The 24,143-nt window shown below is 43.9% G+C and overlaps 5 protein-coding genes across 19 annotated transcripts; 3 read left to right on the top strand and 2 right to left on the bottom strand.

Moving 5' to 3' along the window:
• Positions 1 to 54: 54 nt before the first annotated feature.
• On the top strand, positions 55 to 2,278 carry S-Lap1 (Sperm-Leucylaminopeptidase 1). Its single transcript, XM_017137020.3, has 3 exons — positions 55 to 1,330; positions 1,386 to 1,850; positions 1,908 to 2,278. Exons 1-3 carry the CDS (start codon positions 269 to 271, stop codon positions 2,046 to 2,048), a joined length of 1,668 nt encoding a protein of 555 aa, XP_016992509.1. The 5' UTR covers positions 55 to 268; the 3' UTR covers positions 2,049 to 2,278.
• A 601-nt stretch (positions 2,279 to 2,879) lies between these two features.
• S-Lap2 (Sperm-Leucylaminopeptidase 2) lies at positions 2,880 to 5,030 on the top strand. Its single transcript, XM_017137021.3, has 3 exons — positions 2,880 to 4,135; positions 4,190 to 4,654; positions 4,711 to 5,030. The coding sequence occupies exons 1-3, from the start codon at positions 3,083 to 3,085 to the stop codon at positions 4,849 to 4,851; spliced, it is 1,659 nt and encodes a 552-aa protein (XP_016992510.2). The 5' UTR covers positions 2,880 to 3,082; the 3' UTR covers positions 4,852 to 5,030.
• On the bottom strand, positions 4,977 to 6,854 carry LOC108054172 (TBC1 domain family member 13). The gene is made up of 5 exons (XM_070215922.1): positions 6,695 to 6,854; positions 6,540 to 6,619; positions 6,008 to 6,480; positions 5,345 to 5,868; positions 4,977 to 5,288 (listed from the first exon to the last, which is right to left on the bottom strand). The coding sequence occupies exons 1-5, from the start codon at positions 6,712 to 6,714 to the stop codon at positions 5,174 to 5,176; spliced, it is 1,212 nt and encodes a 403-aa protein (XP_070072023.1). The 5' UTR covers positions 6,715 to 6,854; the 3' UTR covers positions 4,977 to 5,173.
• Positions 6,855 to 7,509: 655 nt separating this feature from the next.
• Zasp66 (PDZ_signaling and DUF4749 domain-containing protein Zasp66) lies at positions 7,510 to 22,994 on the top strand. 15 transcript variants are annotated; one of them, XM_017136996.2, is made up of 9 exons: positions 7,510 to 7,725; positions 10,043 to 10,191; positions 10,848 to 11,151; positions 18,772 to 18,972; positions 19,437 to 19,516; positions 20,062 to 20,133; positions 21,732 to 21,891; positions 22,454 to 22,492; positions 22,557 to 22,994. In XM_017136996.2, the coding sequence occupies exons 1-9, from the start codon at positions 7,525 to 7,527 to the stop codon at positions 22,641 to 22,643; spliced, it is 1,293 nt and encodes a 430-aa protein (XP_016992485.1). In that variant the 5' UTR covers positions 7,510 to 7,524; the 3' UTR covers positions 22,644 to 22,994. The 15 variants fall into 15 exon arrangements, with proteins under 15 accessions (XP_016992485.1, XP_016992489.1, XP_016992486.1 ...); XM_017136998.3 differs by lacking the exon at positions 7,510 to 7,725 and adding an exon at positions 9,286 to 9,584; XM_017137000.2 differs by lacking the exon at positions 18,772 to 18,972.
• Cdc6 (Cell division cycle 6) lies at positions 15,704 to 18,220 on the bottom strand. The gene is made up of 2 exons (XM_017136994.3): positions 16,580 to 18,220; positions 15,704 to 16,514 (listed from the first exon to the last, which is right to left on the bottom strand). The coding sequence occupies exons 1-2, from the start codon at positions 18,078 to 18,080 to the stop codon at positions 16,096 to 16,098; spliced, it is 1,920 nt and encodes a 639-aa protein (XP_016992483.2). The 5' UTR covers positions 18,081 to 18,220; the 3' UTR covers positions 15,704 to 16,095.
• Positions 22,995 to 24,143: the final 1,149 nt, after the last annotated feature.

The following is a 24,143-nucleotide window of genomic DNA, read 5'->3' as shown; positions in this document are numbered from 1 at the left end:
CACCCGACTTCCGATTCCGTTGGCTACCCAACCCCAAGCCAGACTCTATAGCTTCAGTATCCGTTAACCTCTCGTAGAGTAAACAACTCAGTAAAAAATTTAACGTAAAAAAATTGTCTGTACTTGCAGTAGATTTCTTTTAGATTTCCTTTTAATTTCCAATTTATTGGAAACCAAATTTTACCGGCGATAAATTCCAAGTTATTTGCTTTTTTTCGGAACAACATTTTTTTGAAGGGGTACTTTCGTGTAAAGTAGTACTGGGGCCATGTTCGGTAAATCGCGTCAGTTGCTCTTCCGGGTCTGCAGTCGGTCCGCCGTGTGCCGCCAATATGCTCCGAAGTTCCTGAAGCGATCCTACGCCTCGCAGGCCATCAACCAGATGCTGTTGCTCCAGCAGATGGACATCTGTGCCGATCAGCCGTCGCGAGCCCTGGTCATCGGCGTCTATGCGGATGAGGAGGACAAGAACGACGCGGGCATCCTGACGCCCGCCGGCTGGCGGTACAATCTCCAGAAGACCAATGGTCGCCTGATCGAGGTGCTCCGGATGTCGGGACCCATGCCCAGGAGGGGCGAGGCCCGTCTGCTCTTCGCCGTGGAGCCGGAGCGCATTCCCTACTATTCCGTGGTGGCCGTCGTCGGTCTGGGCAAGGAGTGCCTGGGCTACAATCCCTACGAGGTCCTGGACGAGCAGAAGGAGGCCATTCGACGATCGGTGGCCGCTGCCTGCAGGATTCTCGCCGAACTGGACACAGATCGAATTGAGGTGGAGAACTGCGGACACGCGGAGTCTGCGGCCGAAGGAGCTGCCCTGGGCATCTGGCTGTACCAGGAACTGCGCGATCCCAAGACCCGAATCTTCGTCCCGGCCATCGATTTGTATGCCACCAAGGACGAGGTCTGCGACATTGAAGGATGGCGCATTGGGCTGCAAAAGGCTGCCGCGCAGAACCTGACCCGCCAGCTGCAGGAGATGCCCTCCAATCTTTTGACACCCACTGCCTTTGCCCAGAATGTCGTCGAGGTGCTCTGTAAATCGGGTGTCAACGTTGAGGTCAAGGTCGAGGGTTGGGCGGAGAGCCAGTCGATGCACGCCTTCCTGGCGGTGGGCAAGGCCTCCTGCGAGCCACCCATCTTCCTGGAGCTGAGCTACTATGGAACCTGTGCCGAGGAGCGACCCATTGTCCTGGTTGGCCAGGGAATCACCTACGACGCCGGCGGTCTGTGCCTGAAGAAAAAGCACGAGCTCTTCCACATGCGCGGCGACATGACCGGAGCAGCGGTGGTGGTGGCCACCTGTCGGGCGGTGGCTGGTCTGAGGTTGCCTGTAAGTAATTCTGGCTATTCTTGGATAGTTCCCCTACTCATAGTCCCCCTCTTAGGTCAACATCCGCGGCCTGATCCCTCTGTGCGAGAACGTAGTTGGCTGCAACTCCTTCCGACCCGGCGACATGGTCAAGTCTATGAACGGCAAAACCATCGAGGTTCAGTGCACGGATCACGAGGATGTCCTTGTGCTGGCCGATGCCCTGCTGTATGCCCAGAACTTCTGTCCCAAGTGCATCATAGACATCGGCACCTGCTCGGGATATATGCGGCAGTCCCTGGACGAGGCAGCCTGCGGTGTGTTCACCAACTCGGAGATCCTGTGGCAGCAGATCAAGCACGCCAGTATGCACACCGGGGATCGCGTTTGGCGCTTCCCCCTGTGGAACTTCTACAGCAAGGCGGTGCGTGCTGGAGGACGCAGTGATGTCCAGAACTACGGCATCGGTCGTGGTGGACGTCCTTGCAAGGCAGCCGCCTTCCTCCGTGAATTCGTGCCCTGCGGACAGTGGATGCACATTGTAAGTTTAATAATCCTTAAATATACCGAACGATTCCTTAATCTCCTACTCCCACAGGACGCCACCAATGTAATGGTCACCAACGGCATCGACTTCGAGTATTTGCGTCGTGGAATGGCTGGCCGACCCACCCGAACCCTCATCGAATTTATTGCCCAGACAATCTGCAAGGACACTGCTCCCAAGATGGGAAAATAGGTATTGCGTTCCGATGGAGGAGCAACTGACGAGAAGATGACTAAATCCCAACGGCAGTAGAAGCGCTACCACCATGTCCACTTTTTGGTGAATTTATTTAAAGTCTGTCCAGGATGGATGTCATTATTCAGTTTGTCCCTTGCTAACGAGATTGTTCCCAGGCCAAAAAATTGTTTTTTCGTTAAAAGTTACATTATTTAATAAAATTTCTCTTTCGAATTGAATAAAAATGCATCTTGAATATTATTAAATGCAAGGGAGTATTAACTGGTGCTTCAGGATGGTTTATATAGGACTCTTGTCGGAACTTTGATAAAAAGTATGGTGACTTATTCTTATACTCGGGCTAAAATTAATTTGATTTCTTGCCAATGTTAAATTGGGTTTTTATTTAATCTAAAATTAATTGAATTGTCTTGCAATTGTTAATTTTGGTTTGGTAATTTTTAATATATTTTTGAAATTATATAAAGTCAAGGGGAGTCAACATAGTTGAACGAGTTCGAAAGCATCTGTTTTAATTCTGATAAAATATTAGAAATATAAAATATTGAAAATACGAATTCTATCAAGAAAAGTGCAATTAAAATTAAGGTAGCATTTGCATTTAGATAAATCCATTGTTAAACGAATTCGAAAACCCCTTTTCTAAGTCTGATAAAATATTAGAACAATGCGCCATTGTATTGAGTTCAAATTACGAATGTTATCAAGAAAAGTGCATTTAAAATTAGGTAGCTTTTGCATTTATAAAAATCAATCCCGAGCAGGCTTGGCCTTTTGCGTTTACTCTTGAAGATCTAGCAACCTTTTTGGTACTTCTGTCAGTGCCTCGTCGAAGAAACGCCCTACAAGACGAGCTCAGTCTCATTTTTATTCGTTTCGAGGTTGAACACGTACACATTTTTAGCTAATCTGGGTGAAAAATTCTATGAATTATTTTAGAGCGGCACAGAAAATCGAAGAGCAAGTTATATCAAACCAAGTAGTATCCTTTTGTTTTGATCAAAGTTTTAAGTTCAACTTCTAGCAAAATGTTTCGGTTCTCGCGCAACGCAATATCCCGTGCCTGCAGGCTCGCCATCCGCCGGCCGGAGGTGATTCGCCATCGTAGGTACGCCTCGCAGGCGATTAACCAAATGCTGCAGCTGCAGCAGATGGAGATCTGCGCGGATCCTCCGTCGCGCGGCCTCGTCGTAGGAGTCTACGCAGATGAGGAGGACAAGAACGATGCCGGCATCCTGACGCCCACCGGCTGGAAGTACAATGTCCAGAAGACGCATGGCCGGTTGCTGGAGGTGCTCCGGATGTCGGGACCCATGCCCAAGAGGGGCGAGACCCGCCTTCTGTTCGCCGTTGAGCCGGAGCGAGTTCCCTACTATTCAGCGGTGGCGGTTATCGGCCTGGGCAAGGAATGCCTGGGCTACAATCCCTACGAGGTCCTGGACGAGCAGAAGGAGGCCATCCGGCGCTCGGTGGCGGATGCCTGCAGGATTCTCGCCGAGCTGGACACCGACCGCATCGAGGTGGAGAACTGTGGTCATGCTGAGTCTGCCGCGGAGGGAGCTGCCTTGGGGATTTGGATTTACCAGGAACTGCGTGATCCCAAGCGTCGGATTTCGGTGCCCTCCATCGATTTGTATGCCACCAAGGATGAGATCTGCGACATTGAAGGATGGCGCATTGGGCTGCAAAAGGCCGCTGCCCAGAACCTGACCCGCCAGCTGCAGGAGATGCCCTCCAACTTGCTGACCCCCACTGCCTTTGCACAGAATGTCGTCGAGGTGCTCTGTAAATCCGGCGTGAACGTGGAGGTCAAGGTCGAGGGTTGGGCGGAGAGCCAGTCGATGCACGCCTTCTTGGCGGTGGGAAAGGCCTCTTGCGAGCCACCCATCTTCTTGGAGCTTAGCTACTATGGAACCTGTGCCGAGGAACGTCCCATTGTCCTGGTTGGCCAGGGAGTGACTTTCGATGCGGGTGGCTTGTGCTTAAAGGAAAAACAGGAGCTCTTCCACATGAAGGGGGATATGACTGGAGCGGCTGTGGTGGTGGCCACCTGTCGGGCTGTGGCTGGCTTGAGATTGCCTGTAAGTTTCTGAATTACTTCTAACTTCATCACATTTTAATCACTCCGATCTTAGGTCAATATCCGCGGCCTAATCCCTCTGTGTGAGAACGTTATTGGATGCAACTCCTTCCGTCCGGGCGACATGGTAAAGTCCATGAACGGCAAGACCATCGAGGTGCAGTGTACAGATCACGAAGATGTTTTGGTGCTGGCGGATGCCCTGCTGTATGGCCAGAATTTCTGTCCCAAGTGCATCATAGACATTGGCACCTGCTCGGGATATATGCGACAAGCGTTGGATGAGGCAGCCTGTGGTGTGTTTACCAACTCTGAGATCCTGTGGCAGCAGATCAAGCACGCTAGTATGCACACTGGTGACCGCGTATGGCGTTTCCCCCTGTGGAACTACTACAGCAAGGCGGTACGTGCTGGAGGTCGCAGTGATGTCCAGAACTACGGCATTGGCCGTGGTGGACGTCCCTGCAAAGCAGCCGCCTTCCTCCGTGAATTCGTGCCCTGCGGACAGTGGATGCACATTGTAAGTAAAGCTTTTAAAACCTTAGAGCTTTAATTTAAAGTAATTATCCCTTCCAGGACGCCACCAATGTGATGATCACTCGCGGCGATGAGTTTGAGTATCTGCGACAGGGGATGGCCGGGCGGCCAACGAGGACACTCATCGAGTTTATTGCGCAGTCCATATGCAAGGATACGGCGCCCAAGCTAAACAAGTGATACGTGGAACGGTGTTTTTGTGTTTTATCAGACGATGCCACACGTTCATCGGTGTTCTTTTAACGACTGACCAACCTATGACTTCTTTAACGTTCTGACTTTTATCTGATTGGGACCACAAAATGTTAAAATTACTTCGTTTTTTAATGACATACAAATTATTAGTCATATAAAAGTAACTGTGTGTGTGTATACTTATTGGAGTTCCTGTAAAGGTGCGTAACTAGAATGTAGTTGATTGCTTTCTTTCCTTCCGTTGATAACCGACAAACTAGGGGGCTTTGCAAGCATTTGGGCATTGGGATATATTGTTGGACGTTTGCTACGCCAGCGAACCGGCATGCGTAATCACAACATTAATATCAATAGGCGGATAGTTTTGCAGCAGTTTCACATTCGAGGCAAAGTCGTTTTCCAAAATGGCTTCCCTTTGGATTCTGAAAAACTCATAAAATCAGTCATAGCTTTCTAGTGGAAATAAAAGTTCTCTTACAATATCATGGAACAGCATATTTTAATCAGGAAATCGAAGCGCTGTTCGTCCGCAAATACAGAGTCCCAAATGCGCAGCACATCGGGCAGTGGAAACTCCTGCGAGAGAAGTAGTGTGAGCCACCTGAAGCTATAGTATTGCGGATGCAGTTCCTGGCTCTTGAGCAGCTCGTAAATGTTCAGGTCCTTTGATTTTAGCATATTCGATAGCCTGGCCATCATGAACTTGATGCCGCCCTCCGCATCATCGAGGGTTTTGATAAAAAAGTCTCGTATTTCGCTCATCAGGGCGGTGAAACAGAAGAAGCAATCAGCCTCGGCGTGGGCTCGATACGAGAGATCTGGATCGGAGGCCATTACGTAGTAAATGGGCCCCACAATCTCGTTCATACCCTGAACATATCCCTGGCCGGGATTCAGTTTGGCGTAGATGAACAGAATGCGTTGCACAACCTCCCAGTGGGCCTCTTGACCCTCCTCCATGGCGGCATAGTTCTCCACGGACCGTTTAGTGATCAAATTTATCTATGGAGAGAATAAATTCCTGTAAGTTTCGGGTTTACCCGGGTGGGGCTTACTTACTTGCTGCTAAAAATCCACACGATATGCATGAAACAACACATTCTGAGCTTATTGTCTAGCGGAAATCCCGTCTGAAACTCACCTTGGTCATGCCCAGGCCCTTGCGTTCCACATTCGCCGAGCTGAGCACGGCGGGAACCACCCGTTCGTGAAGCCTTCGTCCGTGTTCCCCCTTGCTGTGAACGACAATCTCGCAGGGATAATCGGTGGGCTGCTGGAAGAAGGATATGTCCGGGCACAGGCGCCGCACATCCTTGTCGATCTGCAGCAGGAACTCGTTGTCGTTGAAGAACGTGTTCCAGGCGCTCTCGGGTCCCTCGCTCAGCGGATGATCTTGCAGGCCAACGCCCCCCGAATCGACTTTGTCCCCATCTCCCCCGTCGGCGCAGCCTCCGTTGCTCGAGTGCCCCGGTGGCAGGACGAGCTCCTCGATGAACTGCTTGTACAGGGCTCGCTTCTGGGCCAAGGTCGTGGTCCAACTGCTGCGCCTCGGGCCCAAATAGCCCAGTAGGAGCTTCCAGCTGAGGGCTCGAAAACTCTGCACATCGGGCACACCTGTGGATTGTTAGAATCTTAGTTTTCAGCGCTTCCCAAAGGTGGCTATTATATCCCACCATTGAAAGCGAGTTTCCTCAGCTCCTTCAGGTCAATCACATCCTGCGGCGCCGCCAAAACATCCTCAAATTCCTTAACTCTGTTCGGTGGGAGAAAGTCTTTGTTTATGACCTTTGTTTTTATAGTTTAGTTAGACTTGGGAGGGAGTACTAACCGCGCCTTGAAAATAGACATGTTGTGGCTTCACTTGGGCGCGGCTTCGCTGGGTCCATGCAGTGCCCCTATATGGTTTTAATTAAGGCTTTATCTTCCCAAAATGCAGAGAGAAATTCGGAGATAAAAGACAACAAAACAAAACGGGCAGTGGATCAGAGTGACCGTCTATAACATTTATACCATATTTAATTGATTAAAATATACCGAAAATATACCAAGGGCGGGTTTTTAAAATAATTATTAAGGTAATCCATTCCAACAGTTGAAAACAGTTTATAAGTTTACATGTTACAAATATATTACAAAAAATAAATCTAGGAAAATATTTGCAATTTTCACAGTGCTTTAAGAATGAATACTTTATTAACTATTGAGCACTTTCTCCATTTCAAAATAACTTGTTCATTACAAGCTCTTTTAAATACTTTTAAATATATTAGTCTAGCCAGATGGCTCGATAAACTTTTAAATTCAGTGCTGCCCATTGAGCAAAGAAATGCGCCATATTTTGAAACGGAAATTCAAAATAACTTCCCGTAGATTTGTTAATTATGCTAAGTTATCCTTGCTCTTAAAACTTAACTGACTCGAACACCCTCCCATTCATTCATAATCACCTGCTCCTCCCGCTCTCACATGCCTTTTGACTGATTAATATTTGGGTTGCGCTCGTCTCCTCTGATTTTTCATGTGCTTTTAGCTGGTTTTTTCAATTGCCTAGTGCACACACACACGCAGTCGCGAACAGACGCGTTCGAATAGTAGAATCTAGCGCATATTTCTGAATGTGCGGAGCATTTCTTTGTTTACGCTAGTCGCTGGCCAGCAATGACGACCAGCAGATCATCGGCGTCCGCGTCATACAGTCGACCGGCTTTCTGGAAGGTGCCCGGTTACGACCTGCCCTCCTCCTACCGCCCACAACCAGCCCCTCGGGCGCCTGTGGTGCCGCTGCCACCCCCCTGCCGACGGCGCAGCAGCAGCGGGCTGAAGAAGCGCGTCCATTTCGCCGACGAACCGAATGTGGGGGTGAGTCCAAGAGAAAGGCGAGAAAAAACCCCCCTTTAAATCGCCCGGCTTGTCAATCATCGCGCGCGTGTGCTCGTATTCGTGGCCCCAATTCACACAGAAAAATCAAAATCAGTTCAATAACATTTCGCCCCTGGCGGCTCGTAAATTTGTCAAGCCAAATCTAATTAATTGGCCACTGCTGCACTTTCTGTGCCAGTAAAATGGCCCAAAAAAAGATGGATGGATCCATATTTCCATTGCCATACGGTATTAATGCAAATGGTATAACAGATTTTTAAAGATTTTCAAATGATTTACAATCCCCTCAAGGCTGATCTAGAGCAAAAGTCACACGAAAACATTACACAAATGAAAATGAAATGAAAACAATTCAGACCGCAAATAGTAAAAACATTTCAAGCAGCAGCCAAAAAGTGCCGAAAACAGAATGTTTAAAGTGAAAAATGAAATGGCAAGCCATATATTGTGTGTATATCGGCGGAAAGCCGAAAGGCAGGAAAACATTTTTCCGCTGTAAAAAGTAAAATTGTTGCCAAAATCGAGAGGCAGACGGAATGTTTAAAAGAAATCAACGTCCTTCAACCGTTGACCCGAGCACATTGCTTATACGTCACGTTGAACGTAGACTTTTCCATTGACTAATGCAGTAAAAATCCGATATGATTAGTTTGTTTAAATTGGGCAAGAGTGGCAAATGCGAATTTCTAGTTGTGTTGTGCTAGTACCGCTTTAGTAAATAAATTTAATTACACTCTCTCTAGGTTGCCTCATCGGTTGGCCAACGAGTCTGGGGAAAAACACTAATAAACTAGCTGAAAACGTCGAAGAAAAACAGATGCCTAGATACTTGATTTTTCTTCTCTCTGAGCATCAGGCATGTTCATCAAAACATTCGCCTAGATGATGACATGTGGCATTCATTTGTTCAGGGTCAGCTTGCAACTGGATCAAGTGCTGCCCTAAAATGTGGCCAACGAAACGCAGAATGCCACAAATGCAGGGCACTCGGCAAATTAAACAATGGGAGCAATGAGGGAAAATACTTTTGCCTAGAAGGTGATTTTTGGATGCTCTATGAGGTTGTTTCTTAAAAATAATTCACTGATTTATAATATAATGTTAGGAAAACTAAATATTATAATGACAGTTTTTTTTTATATAATTCACATATCAATTTATTTAAAGAACTGTACACCTCTGCGTATGCGTAATGTAATCCTCAAACACTTATCAAGTATACGCCCTGTTAACTTACATGGAATATGGTTCTTAAGGAGGCAGATTTAAGAACTTTTCCTACTTTTCTTGGATCAACGACAACATCTTTGAGAAATACAGAGTACTCTTGGCGGAAAAGCCATTTAACGATTAGGATTCGCGAATCGAATTCATGTTTCTCAGCATGTAGTTGCCGTTGCCGGCGGATATAAGCTGTACATATGTACATAAGATATACAGTTGTGGCGCAGTGTACTCGTGGTATACCAAGATTCTGCGGCTGCTGCCGCTGCTGTTGCTGTTGCTGCAAAAAGGAATACGAATTGTATTTTAAAATTAGTACTTGAGCAGCTTTGCGATCGAACAAAACGCTTAACGGACTGCAATTTCGCGCCGCCTGCGCCTCGCAGGCCAGATAAATAATAAACAATAAAATATATAGTTTCGGGTTCGGTCCGATCGATTGGATGAGCCTGTGATTTGGGATCCTCTGGATCGTCAGCAACATCAAGATCATCAGGATGAGCCCCAAGCTGCATGAGTTCGCGGTGGTGCTGCTGCGCGATGGACAGGGAACGCCCTGGGGCATTCGCCTGGTGGGCGGCAACGATCTGGACACGCCGCTAATTATCACCAGGGTAAATGGGCGTTATGTAACCAGAGATTGCGATTGTCGCCTTGTGGTCGCTTGTGGTCCATTCATCAAAATGATGCACATTTGCAGTTCTAATGGCAGAGGAAAAGCGATTTGGCCTTTGTGCCCCGCTCCGCTTTGTTCTCAGCGCCCAAATAAACAACAACAAATCAAAATAGCTAAACGGGCACAGCAACAATAAACGCTGCAGCGTTGCCAAAACGCGACGCCAGTAAAACTAATTGAGGCGCAACAAAATAGCCGAAGAAATTTCCCACTTTTCCTGCCCCTTTTTTCCCACCCCGTTGCGATGTAAACACACACAATTTGGCGATCATAATTCTGTCTGCATCTATTTAGGCACCCGTAGAAATCTATGTCAAGGTTGCAACCGGGCGGCTGGTCCCTAAATTGTGTATACGAAACGACTGACCTTCCCACCCCCTTTCCACCCCGTTGCAGGTGCAAGTGGGCAGCCCATCGCATGGCGAGCTGCTGCGCGGCGATATCATCTCGAAGATCGGCGAGTACGATGCACGCGACCTGAGTCACGCGGATGCTCAGCAGCTGTTCCGCGGCGCTGGCAACGAGATCCGCCTGGTGGTGCACAGGTGAGCCAGGAAATCCGTGTTCCGCGATAGGAAAACGGGAGATCTAACACAAGTTCCGTATGTTTCAAGTAAACAAGTGATTATTTAAATCGAAAACTACATTACCAAACAGAAAGCGGGGAGATTAAAGATCCATTCCGTATGTTTAAAGTAAATAAGTGATTATTAAAAAATTACATTAAAATTGATTATTTAGATTTATTATAAAATAAATGGTTTCTAAACTGTACAACATTAATTTTTAACCCCAAAATTTGTTTTGAAACTTTTCTTAATTTTTGGCTAATATTAATCATGATTTTATCGAATTTTTATGATATTAAAAGTTTTAATGAGCATCAAATATGTTTGCATATTTAAGTCTTATTTCAATTTATTAATAAATGTGCAGAAATGCTGAAACTTAAACATTTTTTTGTAATAAAGATAAAATATGAAACCATTAGAATTTGTGTAAATAAATATTGTTATAATGTAAAAATTGAAAGTTTGTAAGAAAACATTTTCCCTATCTACAGGTGTTTATTTACAAAATTGTATAGGTCATGTTAAACACTCTATTAATTTAGTAGGAAAGTTTGTAATATGAAAGTTTACTTGGACATCGTAAAATAATTTTCCCTTGTATACAAAATATTAATATTACTAATTTCCAGGGACAACAAAATCGCCTACACGCAGGGGGGAACTCAGGAGGCGGGTCCTGGATCGCGCAGCAACTCCACTTTGCCGCCGGTCACTCCGGACCTGTTGCCCCACCGTGGCCCCTCGCCCTTTTTGCCCGGACCCAGCCACTTTGAGAGGGCCTTGCAGTTGCCAGTGGACACTCTGCCGCAGACCGTGTTTCCCCAGTTGAATTCCTCCGGTGGCTACGAGGTGCCTTCGACTGTGTTCTCGCCCAAGCCGACTAGGGATCATCAGCAGGATGTCGATGAGGAGCAGGCCGCCATTGTAAACCAGGTGAGTGGATACTGTAAGATTTGTAAGAAGTTGCCTTCAATCGGTAATTCATGGCAATCTTAATTCATTTCCAAATTTAAATTATAAAAACTAAATTTCTTCCAAAAACACAAAATTGAAATATATTCTGATTATTTTAAACAAAAAAGTGTCTTAAAAAGTGTGGATATCAAATCATTTGTGTCATTTGTGTTTTCAAAAATTTATGATAACACTAAGATCGAATTTATGAAAATCAATATTTAACAATTAAATTTAAATATAATCTTAGCCAGGGACCGTAATCATTATAAGTGAAAAAATAAAAATCTCCATTTAATGATTATTTTGTAAGCGAAAAAAATATCGCTCAGAAATAATGATTATTATGTGAGCGATATTATTTCGCTTAAAAATATCACTCAAAGTGCGATTACAGCCGTTCTGTACGGAATTTTACAAACTTTTAAATTTCTGCTTGTAGGTAGAACCACGGAGCACACATCGAGTTAATAAAAGAAGGTGATTTCTTTGTATAAACTTTTTAAAACGCGGTTTTTAGTTGACATGAGGTATGCTTAAATACAACAAGTTGTATCAACCTTAGAACTTTATGTCATTTATTTATTAGTAAAACGACTTAACAAGATGTTATGAGCTATTCCTCTTAGATCCAACCCGACATGTGGGCTGGGTGTTAGTGTGTTGGTCCACCGAGCTGTAAGCACGAGTTCGATTCCCACAGAAAGTGTTTTTATACAAAAAGATTTTTTTTGTTTTTTTAAGCGGTTTATACAAAGAAAATTAATTTTTTTCTTAACGGAATATGTTCTCCGTGGTTCTACCTACAAGAGCACATTTAAATCTTTGTAAAATTTCGCGTAGGACGGATGCAATCCCACTTTGAGTGATATTTTTGAGCGAAATATATCGCTCACAAAATAATCATTATTTCTGAGCGATATTTTTTTTGCTTACAAAATAATCATTAAATGGAGATTTTTATTTTTTACTCAAAAAAAATAATCATTATTTTCGGTCCCTGATCTTAGCAGTTTTTTGATGTCATGTATATTGAATTGATAATTTGATTTCGAAAATATTCAAAATATTTTAACTAAATGCGTTTGCATTTGCATACTTTTCGGGGATAAAAAATGTAAAATTTTTGTGTAAAGTAGATATGGAAACAATATTTGGGGCAAAATACCAAAGTAAAAAAATCTTAAACATCTAAAAACAAGACTATTGTTATTAAATTTCATCGTCACTGTCCTTAGATACTGAAAATGTCCGTGTAAAACACTGTGTAAAATGTAGAAAACAGTTCTTTGTTTGTAATTTGAATACACCAAAACGCTGACATCAGCAGATAGCAATGTTGGTGGTCAAGGTTCCGCCGCTTACATCCGCTAAATATAGACCAGAGATCGCGAGTGCGGGGCGCTAAACAGGAAGAGGCCCAGTGACGCAGTGTGCAGGTGGAAATTGGCGAGAAATCAAACAAAAACAAGTCAGAAGCTGTAACAGCGAGCTGCCCGCCCACAAGAACTCTGCGGAAAATGCCAAGAGGCAAAGACGCAAATAAACAAGAATATATACGGGTATTTTTGGGCAGGTGAGTGAGGTGTAAGCAGATGATTTTGATCCACTGTCCGTCCAAACTTGCGAGGCGGTGGCAATGCCAATGAAAACACCGCCCCCTCCAAATGTCCCATTATCCGCAGATGACGCCGCTAATGAATCAAGACACTTGCCAAGGTCGCAAATTTGTTTGCCAATGCGGCACCAAAATAAAAATCAAGGTGCTTACCTATATGTTTTTGATGTTTGATGATTTGTCATACAGAAGTGTGAAAAAGGTGACGAGAAAAAGTTCCAGAACAGGTGACCTTCCTGGCCGAGAGTTGGTCTATTCTCAGCATTATTTTTCGGGGGTTATTGTACTGTGCTTTAACTAATTTATGGTTAATATTTACCTTCAATGCGTTCTATTTGTGTTCTTAATTTCTCTTTGTTAGAGGCACAAAATGCCCCAAAAAACCATCAGTCGGATTGTTTATTGATCGTTTTGTTTTAAACATTCGTATATGTGGGTACACAAGAAGAAAAGAAAAAGATTAATGTCAAGTTTGAAAATTGGAATAAAAATTAAATTATTCCTTCAAAAAACTGAAAAAATTCAATTTTTAAAAAAATTATTATATTAAAATGTATTTAATGCTTTTTTTTTAGCCGAATTAGAGATTACCTATATTTAAATTTTTTACTGCATTTTCTTCGGTGTATTTGAGTTTCCGAAAAAGATTCCTATACTCGAATGAACTGCAACCTTCGCAGTGGGAAAAAAAAACATAATTCCATGTAAGTTATGCGTTCCTTGGATCTTCCATCGAACTTGAAATTTTTCCAACCGCCTTTCAAGGCTAATTACACCTGCTCGTGTGTTTTTGGGCCTGTCCGCGACATCAAATGATATGCCCAATGCCCTGTTCCAATGTCAATTGCTTATGACAGCCGACAAAAATACAGAATGCCAATGCCAATAATGATGGGATATATGTATCTCGGTTCGGTATCTTTGGAACTGTCAGAATTGGTTGACAAATCTGCGGTCCATCGGCCAATTGCCAATGCTCAGTGTCAGTGCAAATCAGCGAATACAAACTGAGCCAATCAATAATTTAGCTGCGAATATGCGAAATATTTCTCAATAATGTTTCTGCATTCGCGCGAAACAATAACCTCGAGTCCGATAAATATTTGTGCCTAATTTTCGAAATGCGAAAAAAATGGTATGTGAAATTGTTCCACAAAAGCAGCAATTAAAACATATACGCGAGATGTTATATGTGAATAATTCTCAAATGGGGCGGCAGGACAAACAACAACATCCGTTTGAAAGGGGGAGGGGGGTGGCAAAGGCGCGTGGGCGGGAAACGAAAAAAGAAAATAAATTATATAGATCACACCAAGTCCAAGTTTATACGCTGAGTTTACGCTCGGTGAACAAGCTATTTGCACAAAAACATATTCTGTGTATTTAAAAAATCTCCGCTCTCTCTGAAAAATACATAAGATCTCGAATGGGGTGGTGTGGGTGCGTGGGTCGAACGGCCTCTGACCGTCAGCACTCACTTTTCTATATGTTTTCTATTCACACAGACAGACACTCTCCAACCAATACTCAGTTGGCTATATAGACAAATTGGAATTCCGCGCAGACGGAATAGCAATAATTCGCCAGCATTTGAAAATTTTCAAATCAGTTGCGTTCGGAATATTGAAAAATAAACAACAATAAGACTCGAGCTCGAGCATCCTTTTTGTAGTGAATCCTCGTGAAACGATCTTCGATCTCACCAGCTGCAGCGTTGATTTAAACGTGCCGAAAAAGCAAGTTACCAATAAAAGTACAAATAACTATACTAGCAAGAATAACAAAACCGATTTGAGAAATCAACAATCGAAACTGACGTGATCTTTCATTACGTAATTGTCCCTGGCTATAATATTTTTCGTTTCTATTTTGTTCGAATTCCATCCAACGAAGGAGTTTAAATTAAAACCCAAATACACACACACACACATTACAAAAATGGAGTACGTTCAGTTCAAAAACGGATCCCCAGTCTACTACAAGGAGCAGCCAGACCTCAATGAATGCATTCAATACCAAGTAAGCCAACCAGTGAATCACTAACTCGAATTTAAAAACAAAATTTATAAAAATATTTGGAAAAAATCCAAAAGAATTAAAATAAAAGTGTGTGGTGTTTAAGGAAAATATTACATTATTAAACAGGATAATTTCCAGTTAAATCCACTTAATTCTGGATGGAAAAATATTTATTAATTTAAAAGATCTATCCCATTGTGATGTGATTAATTTTCCACTCACTCAAAAACAACAGACGTCTAAGTACACGTAGGTAGCCAAAATCCAGATGAAACATTTCACCTTTACCGTCAAACATTTGCTCTTGGAATTCAAGTTCAAATACAAATGCCAAAAGCGAACGACGTGTGTATTTTTCGAGGTTTTCATCTTACTTTTCCCTCAGAAATATATGTTTAATTTAGGAGCAAGAATATAGAACAGCATATGCCAAAGCTATAAGTATATTCCTGCATATATCTGGCTGGCCTGGCGATTCTCTCCGCCTCTCTGCATATAGCTTGTTATTCAAACATTTGTTCGCCGTTCGTCAATACGCGTCGAAAGGCAACCAGAGTTTTTTAAACATATTTTTCATTGCGCTCTTGCCGTGCTGTGCTCAATGTAATTCATACCACCGAAATGGGGGTATTTATAGAGCAGAGAGAGCCGAAAAAACAACAATAAGCCAGCAAATAAATAAACAAAATGATTATAGAAGAAATTAATTTCATGTCGAGATGGCCAACAAAGCCACACGAACTCAGCAGCATTGGTGTTAATTTGACTCGTACGATCTGAAAGCCCCTCTAAAAAAACAATGGCAGACTTTCCCTAAGATTTTCCCAACTTTTGGCACGTCTCAAGATTGAAACTTGTGGCGCAGCGAAAGTGGAAATTGTTTTCACTTTTGCGTTTTGTGTATTACAGAACTATTTGGTTTATTCTTATTTGCTTAGGGCTAACAGGAAGAGACACGAATTGTCTAGAGCTTATTGGTCAACGGATCGGATTAGAAATAGATTATGGGCGCAACATTTACTTAAATTTATGACAAACATAAAATCCCAATGATTCGATTCAATTAATAGTCAGAAAACAAAATGTCGAAAGTGACCCTCAAATGATATTTCAAAATATTTCACTGCTTGCGCCAGCCACGAATTTTAAATTTAGCGTCAAAAAGTATTCTTATATTCCTATACATATATGCTCGTCCCCAAGGTGAATGAAAATGAGAGAAATGCGCAATTAACCAGCGCGGATTGTCTGGCAAACTAATTTCCTAGAGGCAATCGTCCAGATCGTCACTTGTTCAGGCAGGCGGTGTCGCTGAGGATCGAGGCGATCAGCTGCTTGTCGCTGAGTGCCGCATGCACCTCCTCCTCGTCCCACTGCAGTAGGACCTTGTGCAGGCGCGGCTCCTTCTTGCGCATGATGCGCAGGATGCCGCGGGTCTCCACCAGATCCACGGTGCCCGTGAACTCCGCTTGGTCCAGGGCGAGAATGTTGCGTTTGGCGCACACCCGCCTGTAGACCTCGTGCAGGCGACCCATGCTGATGTCCTTGTTGCGTTCGTTGCGCAGCATGAGCACCAGGGTACACAGCATTAGCTTCTGCTGGAGCGGAAATGACCCCTCGATGTCCTCCTCCAGATTCTGCGAGGCTCCGTAGACCTTGTTCAGCACAGCAGCCACTTGGGTGACCTGAACGGGCTTCAGAGTGTCTGCGATGGGAAAATAAGAATTTAAATAATTGAATTAAGATTCTGCCCTGCGTATAATTACTTACCCTGCTTTTCCTTGGCCTCCACGGCATCCCTGCCCTCCAGTTGCAGGGCCTTCATATTAAACTCCTTCTCGCCATCGCGTTTCTGCTGCTCGGCAATCTCCACCACTCGCCGTCCAATGTCCAAAGCCCTGCGCACATCCCCGCTGATCGCGCTCACCTTGGCGGCCAGCAGCTGCAGGGTGACGGGCGGAAAGACATCGAGCACCTCCGCCTCGGCCAGGCGCGACTTGAAGATCTCCACGATCTGCTGCTTGGAGTAGGGCGGAAAGTGCATCAGCCGGGGCTTTAGTTCGCACCGGGCATTCAGTCGCATCAGCGCTCGATCGGTGAGATCCAGGCTATTGGCAATGCCGACTAGGAGAATCCTGGAGCCAGGCACCGCAGGCCACTCGAAGATTGTGTATAGAACCTCCTGCCTGCTGGTGCAAAGCTGATCGATCTCGTCCAGGACTAGCAGAAGCATTCGCTTAGCTGTCTTTAAATGCCTCTGTATGGCCTCCAAGTGGTCCCTTTCGGTGCGTCCGCTGACTTTGAGCTGCAGTTCGGTGCACAGCTTCTTGTAAACTGCGCCCACGCTGGCAATGCTGGTGCAGTTGATGTAGACGCGCTGCAGGCGCTTGGAGAAGTCCGGATCTCTGAGCAGTAGCGATAAACAGGCGGTCTTTCCCGTGCCCGGCTGCCCGGAGACGTAGAGGCTGCCTGAAGTCTGGCTTTCCAGGTGGCTGCTGAAGAATTCACGCAGCTCCTGCAGCTGCTCTTCTCGTCCTGGTAGATTTTGGGTCTCTGCGCTGTTTAGCACTCGTCGGGCGTTTTGGTACTTGTTGCGCGGAGGAGAGGGCAAGGGTCTCCTCTGCGGGGTTTCCCCTTTGCCAGGAGATTTCTTCGGCTTGCCAGGCAGCTGGGTTGGAGGTTTCTCCTGCTCATGAGCAAGAGGATCCTTGGGCTTCTCCTGCTTCTTGTCAGTCTTGTTTTCGGGCTCCTCCTGCTCCTCCTCCTGGCGTTCGTCGATGCTCAGCCTGTCCAGCAGCCGCGAAGGACTGATCAGATGCTGTGGCAGTGGCTGCAGCTTCCGCTGCTTGGGCGGCGAGGCATGGAGCTGGTCCTCCTCTCCGCTGTCCAGGAATATAGCGGTGGCCTCGCGGTTTTCCTGCTCGCGTTTGGCCCGCGAAATACCAGCTGTTTTCTTTGTGCTGCGTGGCGTCTTTGGGGGCTCCGAATGTTGAACCACCTGCGAGGTCCTGCGCCGCGAGATCTTGTCCATTTTGTTGAGCAGGTTGCGGTTCTCGTTGTTCTCTGAAACGGAGCTGGTCAAGTCATGGGTCACCGCCGCCTCCTCCTCTTCAGATTCGCTATCGGCGATCACTTTTTTCGGCTGCCTGCGTTTCCAAACTTCCGAGCGACGCGGCGGCGGCGGCGGCGTCTGCGTCGACTGCGGCAGCGGAGAGGCGGCGGCCGCTTTGCTGATGCTGCTCAGCCGCGTGGAGCGACGTACGGCAGCCATTTAAGCAGGTGTTTAGTCAATTGATCAGCAGTTAGTTATTAAAATTAGTTAATTAAGCCACGGCGTGTGTTGGAATTTCCAGCTGGCAGTCACAGTTAAAAAAGCGCGCAAATCGGTTTGCCATTCACCCCGAACCACAGCTGATCAAGCCTGGTCTGGCCATCTGGCAGCACTACGCGCAGAGCTGCTCATTGTCGATCGTCTATCGATTAGCCGCGCTTAGTTACAACATTTAAACTTTGATCGGGGGCAGCGCGCCTATATTGAATTACTTACACACTCGCTCGTCGCACGGGCCTGGTAAAAATAAAACGTTTCGCGGCAGATACAAAATACAAAACGCTGGACGCTGCTGAACACGCTTACGTAAGCGTTTAAAAATATTTGCTCTGGCTGTGGGATATTTTTAAAGTATATAAACGGGCGCACATAAAATGGAATTTAGCTATAGAAAAATGATGCACACACACTCAGAGGAGAATAATAATAATACCTAGCACAGTGGGCGAAGATCAGAGGATTTCTAGAATCGAAACGAAGCTCTGGTAATCGTTTGCTGATTTATTTATGTATATTATCATTTGCCGCAACGGCTGCCAAATGTGTGCCCATTTTGGCGTAAACAAAGTCGTTAATCTTCACTACTGATCACGTGTGGCGTTCCTTTCCGTTCCCCTTCGTTTTTTTCCAGCCCTACCGAACAACTCCGCTGGTCCTGCCGGGCGCCAAAGTGAAGAAGGATGCGCCCACGACAGAGTCCTACTTGAGGCACTACCCCAACCCGGCTGTGCGCGCCCACCCAGGACACGACTACCATGACAGTATCATGAAGCAGCGCGTGGCCGACACCATGCTGCACAAGGTCGTCGGTTCGGAGGCCGACACTGGCCGCGTAAGTCTTTTAGTCCTATAAAACTTGATTATATCTAATGTAAAATTGAAAAAAAAAACTATGTTTTCTACACTATAAATGTGCATTGTACATAAAACATTTGGAATTCGTATTTCAGTTTTACTGTATTAATATTTCCATCAACATAATGATTTTGTATATTTAAAGGTTTCGAAAGATTTACATTTTACCATCCATTTTAGGAATTTTAGGAATTTTAGGTGTGTTCAGTTTTGTAGTATTATTATTTTCATCAAAATAATGATCTTGTTAATTTTTGAGATTTTTGAAAGATTTACATTTTACCATCCATTTATAATTTCTAAAATTTTTTTTATTTGGAAATGATTTATTTTTGTAACTTAAATTACATTGAAAATTAAAAGAAGTTTGAAAAATAGTTAAATACTAAGTTTTAGTGATTATAATACTCACAAAATTTAAATTTCCTCCCATTTCCACAGGTCTTCCACAAGCAATTCAACTCGCCCATCGGCCTGTACTCCAACAACAACATCGAGGACACCATCAGATCCACAGTTCCGTAAGTTGCCACCCAGAAATTGACCGTCTGGAAACTCTTATGCTTAGCTCGACACAATGAAAAACCACTAATATCTGAACTTTGGAATACGCTTGTCAAATTGAACTTTAAAGCCTATGATTTACGCTATTTTCCTTTGGATTTTGCAATTATTGAATAAACCAGCGTAGAACTCTTCGAAATTTTTGATGCAGCTTTTCCTTTATGCCAGAGAGAGAGCCACTCGAAATGCGCCCAGTAGCTTGAAACTAATAAAGCGAGTCACGATTACGGTTACGAGTAGCCTAAGGTCCACATAACCCAAAAGAAAAATTGGTTCCTGGTTGCGGCTGCGGCCATAATCCACTAACCCAAAAAGCCACAAAATCAAAGTCGAAACGAAATTTACTAAACCGAAGCACACACGAAATGAGAAGCACACAAACAAACCAACAAACGAAACGAATAGATGTTGTACGTACTACTCGCCTACTGCCGGATATATCTGTTATAAATACCACTCTCTATATAAACCATATATATATATTCTGTGTATATTGTTGTAGCTTCGCCACAAGCGAAAGCAATCGCTTGAAGGACAGTCCTTTGCATCGTCCTTTGCCATCGAAACTTAACGGGTAAAAGTAAATTCATATCTTGAGCACAGCCTGATTTCGTTCTTTGATTGAATCCCTCTCACTTTGATATGGAAAGCATACGATACGAAAGCACAAGATCTTGAGATTGAACAAATTATATATGAGGAATGTTTACCATGTTTCCCGTGTTTCTCGTGTTTCCCCGCCTGTCTGTACAGATTAACCCTCGATTATTGTTGTCTCCCGCAACCACAACAACTTTACTTATCTAGTCCTTGAAAACCAGATGCAATATCTATGTCAGAACAACAGAAACAACACGACACAAGTCCAGAACCCGATTGCATGTGCTCTGCTGTCTGTCTATGTAAATGTGTTTCCTTTATCTTCTCCCAAACCTTCCTATTGCAAAGAAAAGCTCCTTTTGATCTGAGTCTGTGATATGGAAAACTCTACTCTGTATATACGTGTATTTCTGGAAACTACCCATCTTCAACGGAACCCGAACCCCCAACGAACTTTGTTTGTCTTGAGGCTTTCTTGTTTTGGGCTATTACAATCCGAAAGGTATGGCAAAAGTGGCGCAGGTACATCGGGAAGGGGTTTCTGGGTAGGTCAGGTGCTGTACTCATAGATTAACCCCAAACGAACCCTAGACTATACCTCTCTAGCTCTTAGATCCTGATATATCTAGAACTTAGCTGCACGATTAATGTTAGAATTTTCATCGATCTATCTTTCCTGGAACAAAAACGTATAATTCTGGAGCAACAAAAGCAAAAAGACCAACTTGCAGAGCAACAACGTCAGCAACGCCAGCAGCAACTGCAACTACTCTATCAACAAAACAAATGATCAAAGAAATAGTAGCCAAAAACTCTACCCAATTCTACTAGACAACCGTAGCCAACTTCCTCTATCCAAGACCCCTGCTAAAAGTCCCCATCCCCTACGACCCTTCTATCCCCGAATAAGACTAATCCAAAAACTAAAAGACGTTTGCTGAATTATATTTACGAACTGTTCGAAAGACAGCACTGAAAGTTCCTATTCATGATGCCCCTGCAACCCATCCAGTATTAACCACACAAACTAACTAACCTAATCCTAAACCTAAACCTAATCCCGCCCGATCTCAAGGCTTCAACTCATCCGATGATATATTAATTGTTATGCAGTTCTGTTCGATTACTCTTAATAACTAGCTCGTAAGGAATTTGTTAATGCGTTTCCTATTAATCGCAATCCGTTTGAGGAGTGTGCAGTTCCAAGACTACGAAGCACACCATTGCCCACCAACAACAGCAACAACAAACTACAACTACAAAAACAAAATAATTCTAACGTATTTTGTGCACATCCTGTTTTCTCTTTCTATTCTCTCACTACTCTGTCTCACGCTACTCAACCGATGTAAAAAAAAACCAAAAAAAAAAAAACAATATATTTTTTATAAATCTCAATTAACAAACAACAATAAAACGACTTAAAAAATAAATCTATTGAAAACTTGCATAACACCAAACAAAAAACCAACGAATAATTGACCAAAATAACGGCGCTTTCAACGATCTCAATGCAAATCCCCGAATTACTGAATCCGAAATCACTGATCACTGATCACTGCCACCGAGCAGCTATAAGCAAACTGTCCAGTACGATCCCAGGAACAGCGATACCTACAGAGCCATTCAAGAAGAGGGCGGCTACAGCAACTATGGCCAGTCCTCGCCACAGGAAGTAACCATTCCTGTGCAGACTAGGGTCTATCAGCCCAATAGATTGGTTCCAGGAAAGGTAAGATCGTGCCCAACCGTTCGAAAATCAAGCAAATCTATCAAATCTCTCAATCGAATCAACCGACCTCAGTCAAAGTCAAAACTATATGTGAAGGCATACGACAATATCGCTCGATTCGCCAGCTCATCCTGTACAAAGTCTATCTGTCTCTCTCTGTTCCTATCTCGCTCGCTGTCTCTCTCTTTCTGTGTGTCAATGTAAACGAGTACAGTTGAACCGACCGAATGTTAGTCAACTGTTAGTCTGTGTGTCCTTGTCTGGCGGCATGTTAACGCGCTGTAACGACGATTAACGGGGCCGAAGTAGTGTTACTAACCTGGTTTTTGGTCGATCACCTGCTGGCATCGAACTACACTAAACATCCATTAACTCCATCTCTGTGTATATTTTCCAAGTCACAAGCACACATCTTTTTGGCACTCTAACATAGAATAACATTTAACAGAAGCTCATAACCGTTGGAGACTGCATTTGAAAAGTTTTTAACCGAAATCGCTGGAATCTGCCAGACTTATTAAGCAATATCTTATCTCTCCACTCCATCCGAATGCATTTACAGAAACCAGTATCAGCGCCAGTATCCCGGCCGCCGTACAATGTGAGTAGCTTTGTTAAGTCACTGTTAACTGAATGTAAATGGAATAACGATATATAATTCACAGGTGGTAAACACCCACGACGAGAACATACGCCAGAGCGGCTCCTTCAATCGTCTCATGTACAGCGTTATTGGTGCCACCGAGTACTAGAAACTGCAGCAGCAACACCAGCGACAGCAGCAACATCATCAGCAACAGCAACACCAACAGCAACATATGCTGCACGTTGGCACCGACAGTTGTTTATCTCCTAACATATTTAGCGGATTTTTATGAAATTCTGTTTAACTTACTCAATAAATTATATGAAGAACGAGAAGAAATTGTGAACCACTAACAAGCTTAATGATAAATTGGTTTGGTAAACGATTGGCAGCGAAATAAACTTATGATATGTCTACAATTTAAACCCAAATTAACTCCGCCTCAACCAATTTACTGTCTCCGTATGCAATAGAAAATCTATATAAATTAATTAAATAAAAAGAAACGTAAACTAAATTAGCAGGCACTTTGATTTACAGTTATGTTTATGTTATGCTGATTCTAAGTTAACAGCCGGCAGGTGTGTTAATGTCGAGTGATTCTAGTCATGGAATGTAATAGGTATACTACAGAATGTTTTTATTAATAAAAGTGACTTTGATTGGATACAGAATGGTGTATATTATGTGGGGTAAATTTATTAACATATTCCAGCACCTGATATTCGCATTTTAAGTGTGATATAATTTGGTTCGGACATTTCAACATGCCGGCAACGTAATTGTATCACAATGATTTGAATATGACGAGCTCTTTTGTCTGTCTGCCTTCTTTATAACATAAGTAGGGCCCAACCCAACCCGAAAACCCAAAAACCAAAAAACATACCCCTAAAGAGTAGCCGAAAATCTTTGCATAACATGACGCTGCAAATCTGCACTTATTCCATCAATCATTGCGGCAATTAAACGTATTTATATTGAAACTATATGCACACATGAGCCGAGAAATGAGCGTACCCATAAATTTGACTTTAATTTGAATGGAAATAAGTCACTCGAGAGTGTACGTGTGTAATGTGCATAACAATTGTCTGCAACACATAATGTACTTTCACTTCACGGCTAACTAAGCCACAAATGTGGTTGAAAGAAAACAATGTCTTGTTTTTAAAGCTGGCACAATGTCAGAGCGATCCCATTAAACGGTCAGCCCCATTACGACCTCCTCCTCCCACTCCGCCTCCTAAAACGACCTTGTCCACTGCGATTTGATGCAAATTCAGGGCGTATGCGTATGGCAACAGTATATAAAAGAGCTCTGCGAGTGTGGCAATTGTAATCACATCGGCATCTCAAATATCAAATTCGGAGGAGGACTTATGGGGGTTTAATGACACGATCACATGATCGTAGGGGAGTGCAGAAAAAGATTTGGCAATCGGCGACATCGAAGATCGCTTGAACCCATTCAACCGCAACGCAAACGCAACGTACGATAGATTCAGATTCAGATTCAGATAGATAGGTATTCACAGATAGATGGATGGGCGCCAATGAAAAACGCTTTACGGCAATTTGGGTCAGAAACAATGGAGGCGGCTCCGCACTTGTTGAATTCGGATTTTCGACTTTGGGTGCGGCTCTACTCCTCCGATCGCATTGA

Source organism: Drosophila takahashii, chromosome 3L, assembly GCF_030179915.1.
Source record: "Drosophila takahashii strain IR98-3 E-12201 chromosome 3L, DtakHiC1v2, whole genome shotgun sequence".
Lineage (NCBI taxonomy): Eukaryota > Metazoa > Arthropoda > Insecta > Diptera > Drosophilidae > Drosophila > Drosophila takahashii.
Note: the sequence above shows the minus strand (reverse complement) of the source record. Positions and strands in the feature narration are given on the sequence as shown.

Excerpts from the sequence above, each read along its gene's own strand:
- Zasp66 (XM_017136996.2), top strand. The coding sequence starts at position 7,525 with ATGACGACCAGCAGATCATCGGCGTCCGCGTCATACAGTCGACCGGCT. Across the intron at positions 19,517-20,061 it reads ACCATCAGATCCACAGTTCC|CTTCGCCACAAGCGAAAGCA; the intron begins GTAAGTTGCCAC and ends ATATTGTTGTAG. Across the intron at positions 22,493-22,556 it reads TATCCCGGCCGCCGTACAAT|GTGGTAAACACCCACGACGA; the intron begins GTGAGTAGCTTT and ends TATAATTCACAG.
- S-Lap2 (XM_017137021.3), top strand. The coding sequence starts at position 3,083 with ATGTTTCGGTTCTCGCGCAACGCAATATCCCGTGCCTGCAGGCTCGCC. Across the intron at positions 4,136-4,189 it reads TGGCTGGCTTGAGATTGCCT|GTCAATATCCGCGGCCTAAT; the intron begins GTAAGTTTCTGA and ends CTCCGATCTTAG. Across the intron at positions 4,655-4,710 it reads GCGGACAGTGGATGCACATT|GACGCCACCAATGTGATGAT; the intron begins GTAAGTAAAGCT and ends TATCCCTTCCAG.
- Cdc6 (XM_017136994.3), bottom strand. The coding sequence starts at position 18,080 with ATGGCTGCCGTACGTCGCTCCACGCGGCTGAGCAGCATCAGCAAAGCG. Across the intron at positions 16,515-16,579 it reads GGAGGCCAAGGAAAAGCAGG|ACACTCTGAAGCCCGTTCAG; the intron begins GTAAGTAATTAT and ends TTCCCATCGCAG.
- LOC108054172 (XM_070215922.1), bottom strand. The coding sequence starts at position 6,714 with ATGTCTATTTTCAAGGCGCG. Across the intron at positions 6,481-6,539 it reads GAGGAAACTCGCTTTCAATG|GTGTGCCCGATGTGCAGAGT; the intron begins GTGGGATATAAT and ends AACAATCCACAG. Across the intron at positions 5,289-5,344 it reads ATATGCTGTTCCATGATATT|AATCCAAAGGGAAGCCATTT; the intron begins GTAAGAGAACTT and ends TGAGTTTTTCAG.
- S-Lap1 (XM_017137020.3), top strand. The coding sequence starts at position 269 with ATGTTCGGTAAATCGCGTCAGTTGCTCTTCCGGGTCTGCAGTCGGTCC. Across the intron at positions 1,331-1,385 it reads TGGCTGGTCTGAGGTTGCCT|GTCAACATCCGCGGCCTGAT; the intron begins GTAAGTAATTCT and ends TCCCCCTCTTAG. Across the intron at positions 1,851-1,907 it reads GCGGACAGTGGATGCACATT|GACGCCACCAATGTAATGGT; the intron begins GTAAGTTTAATA and ends CTACTCCCACAG.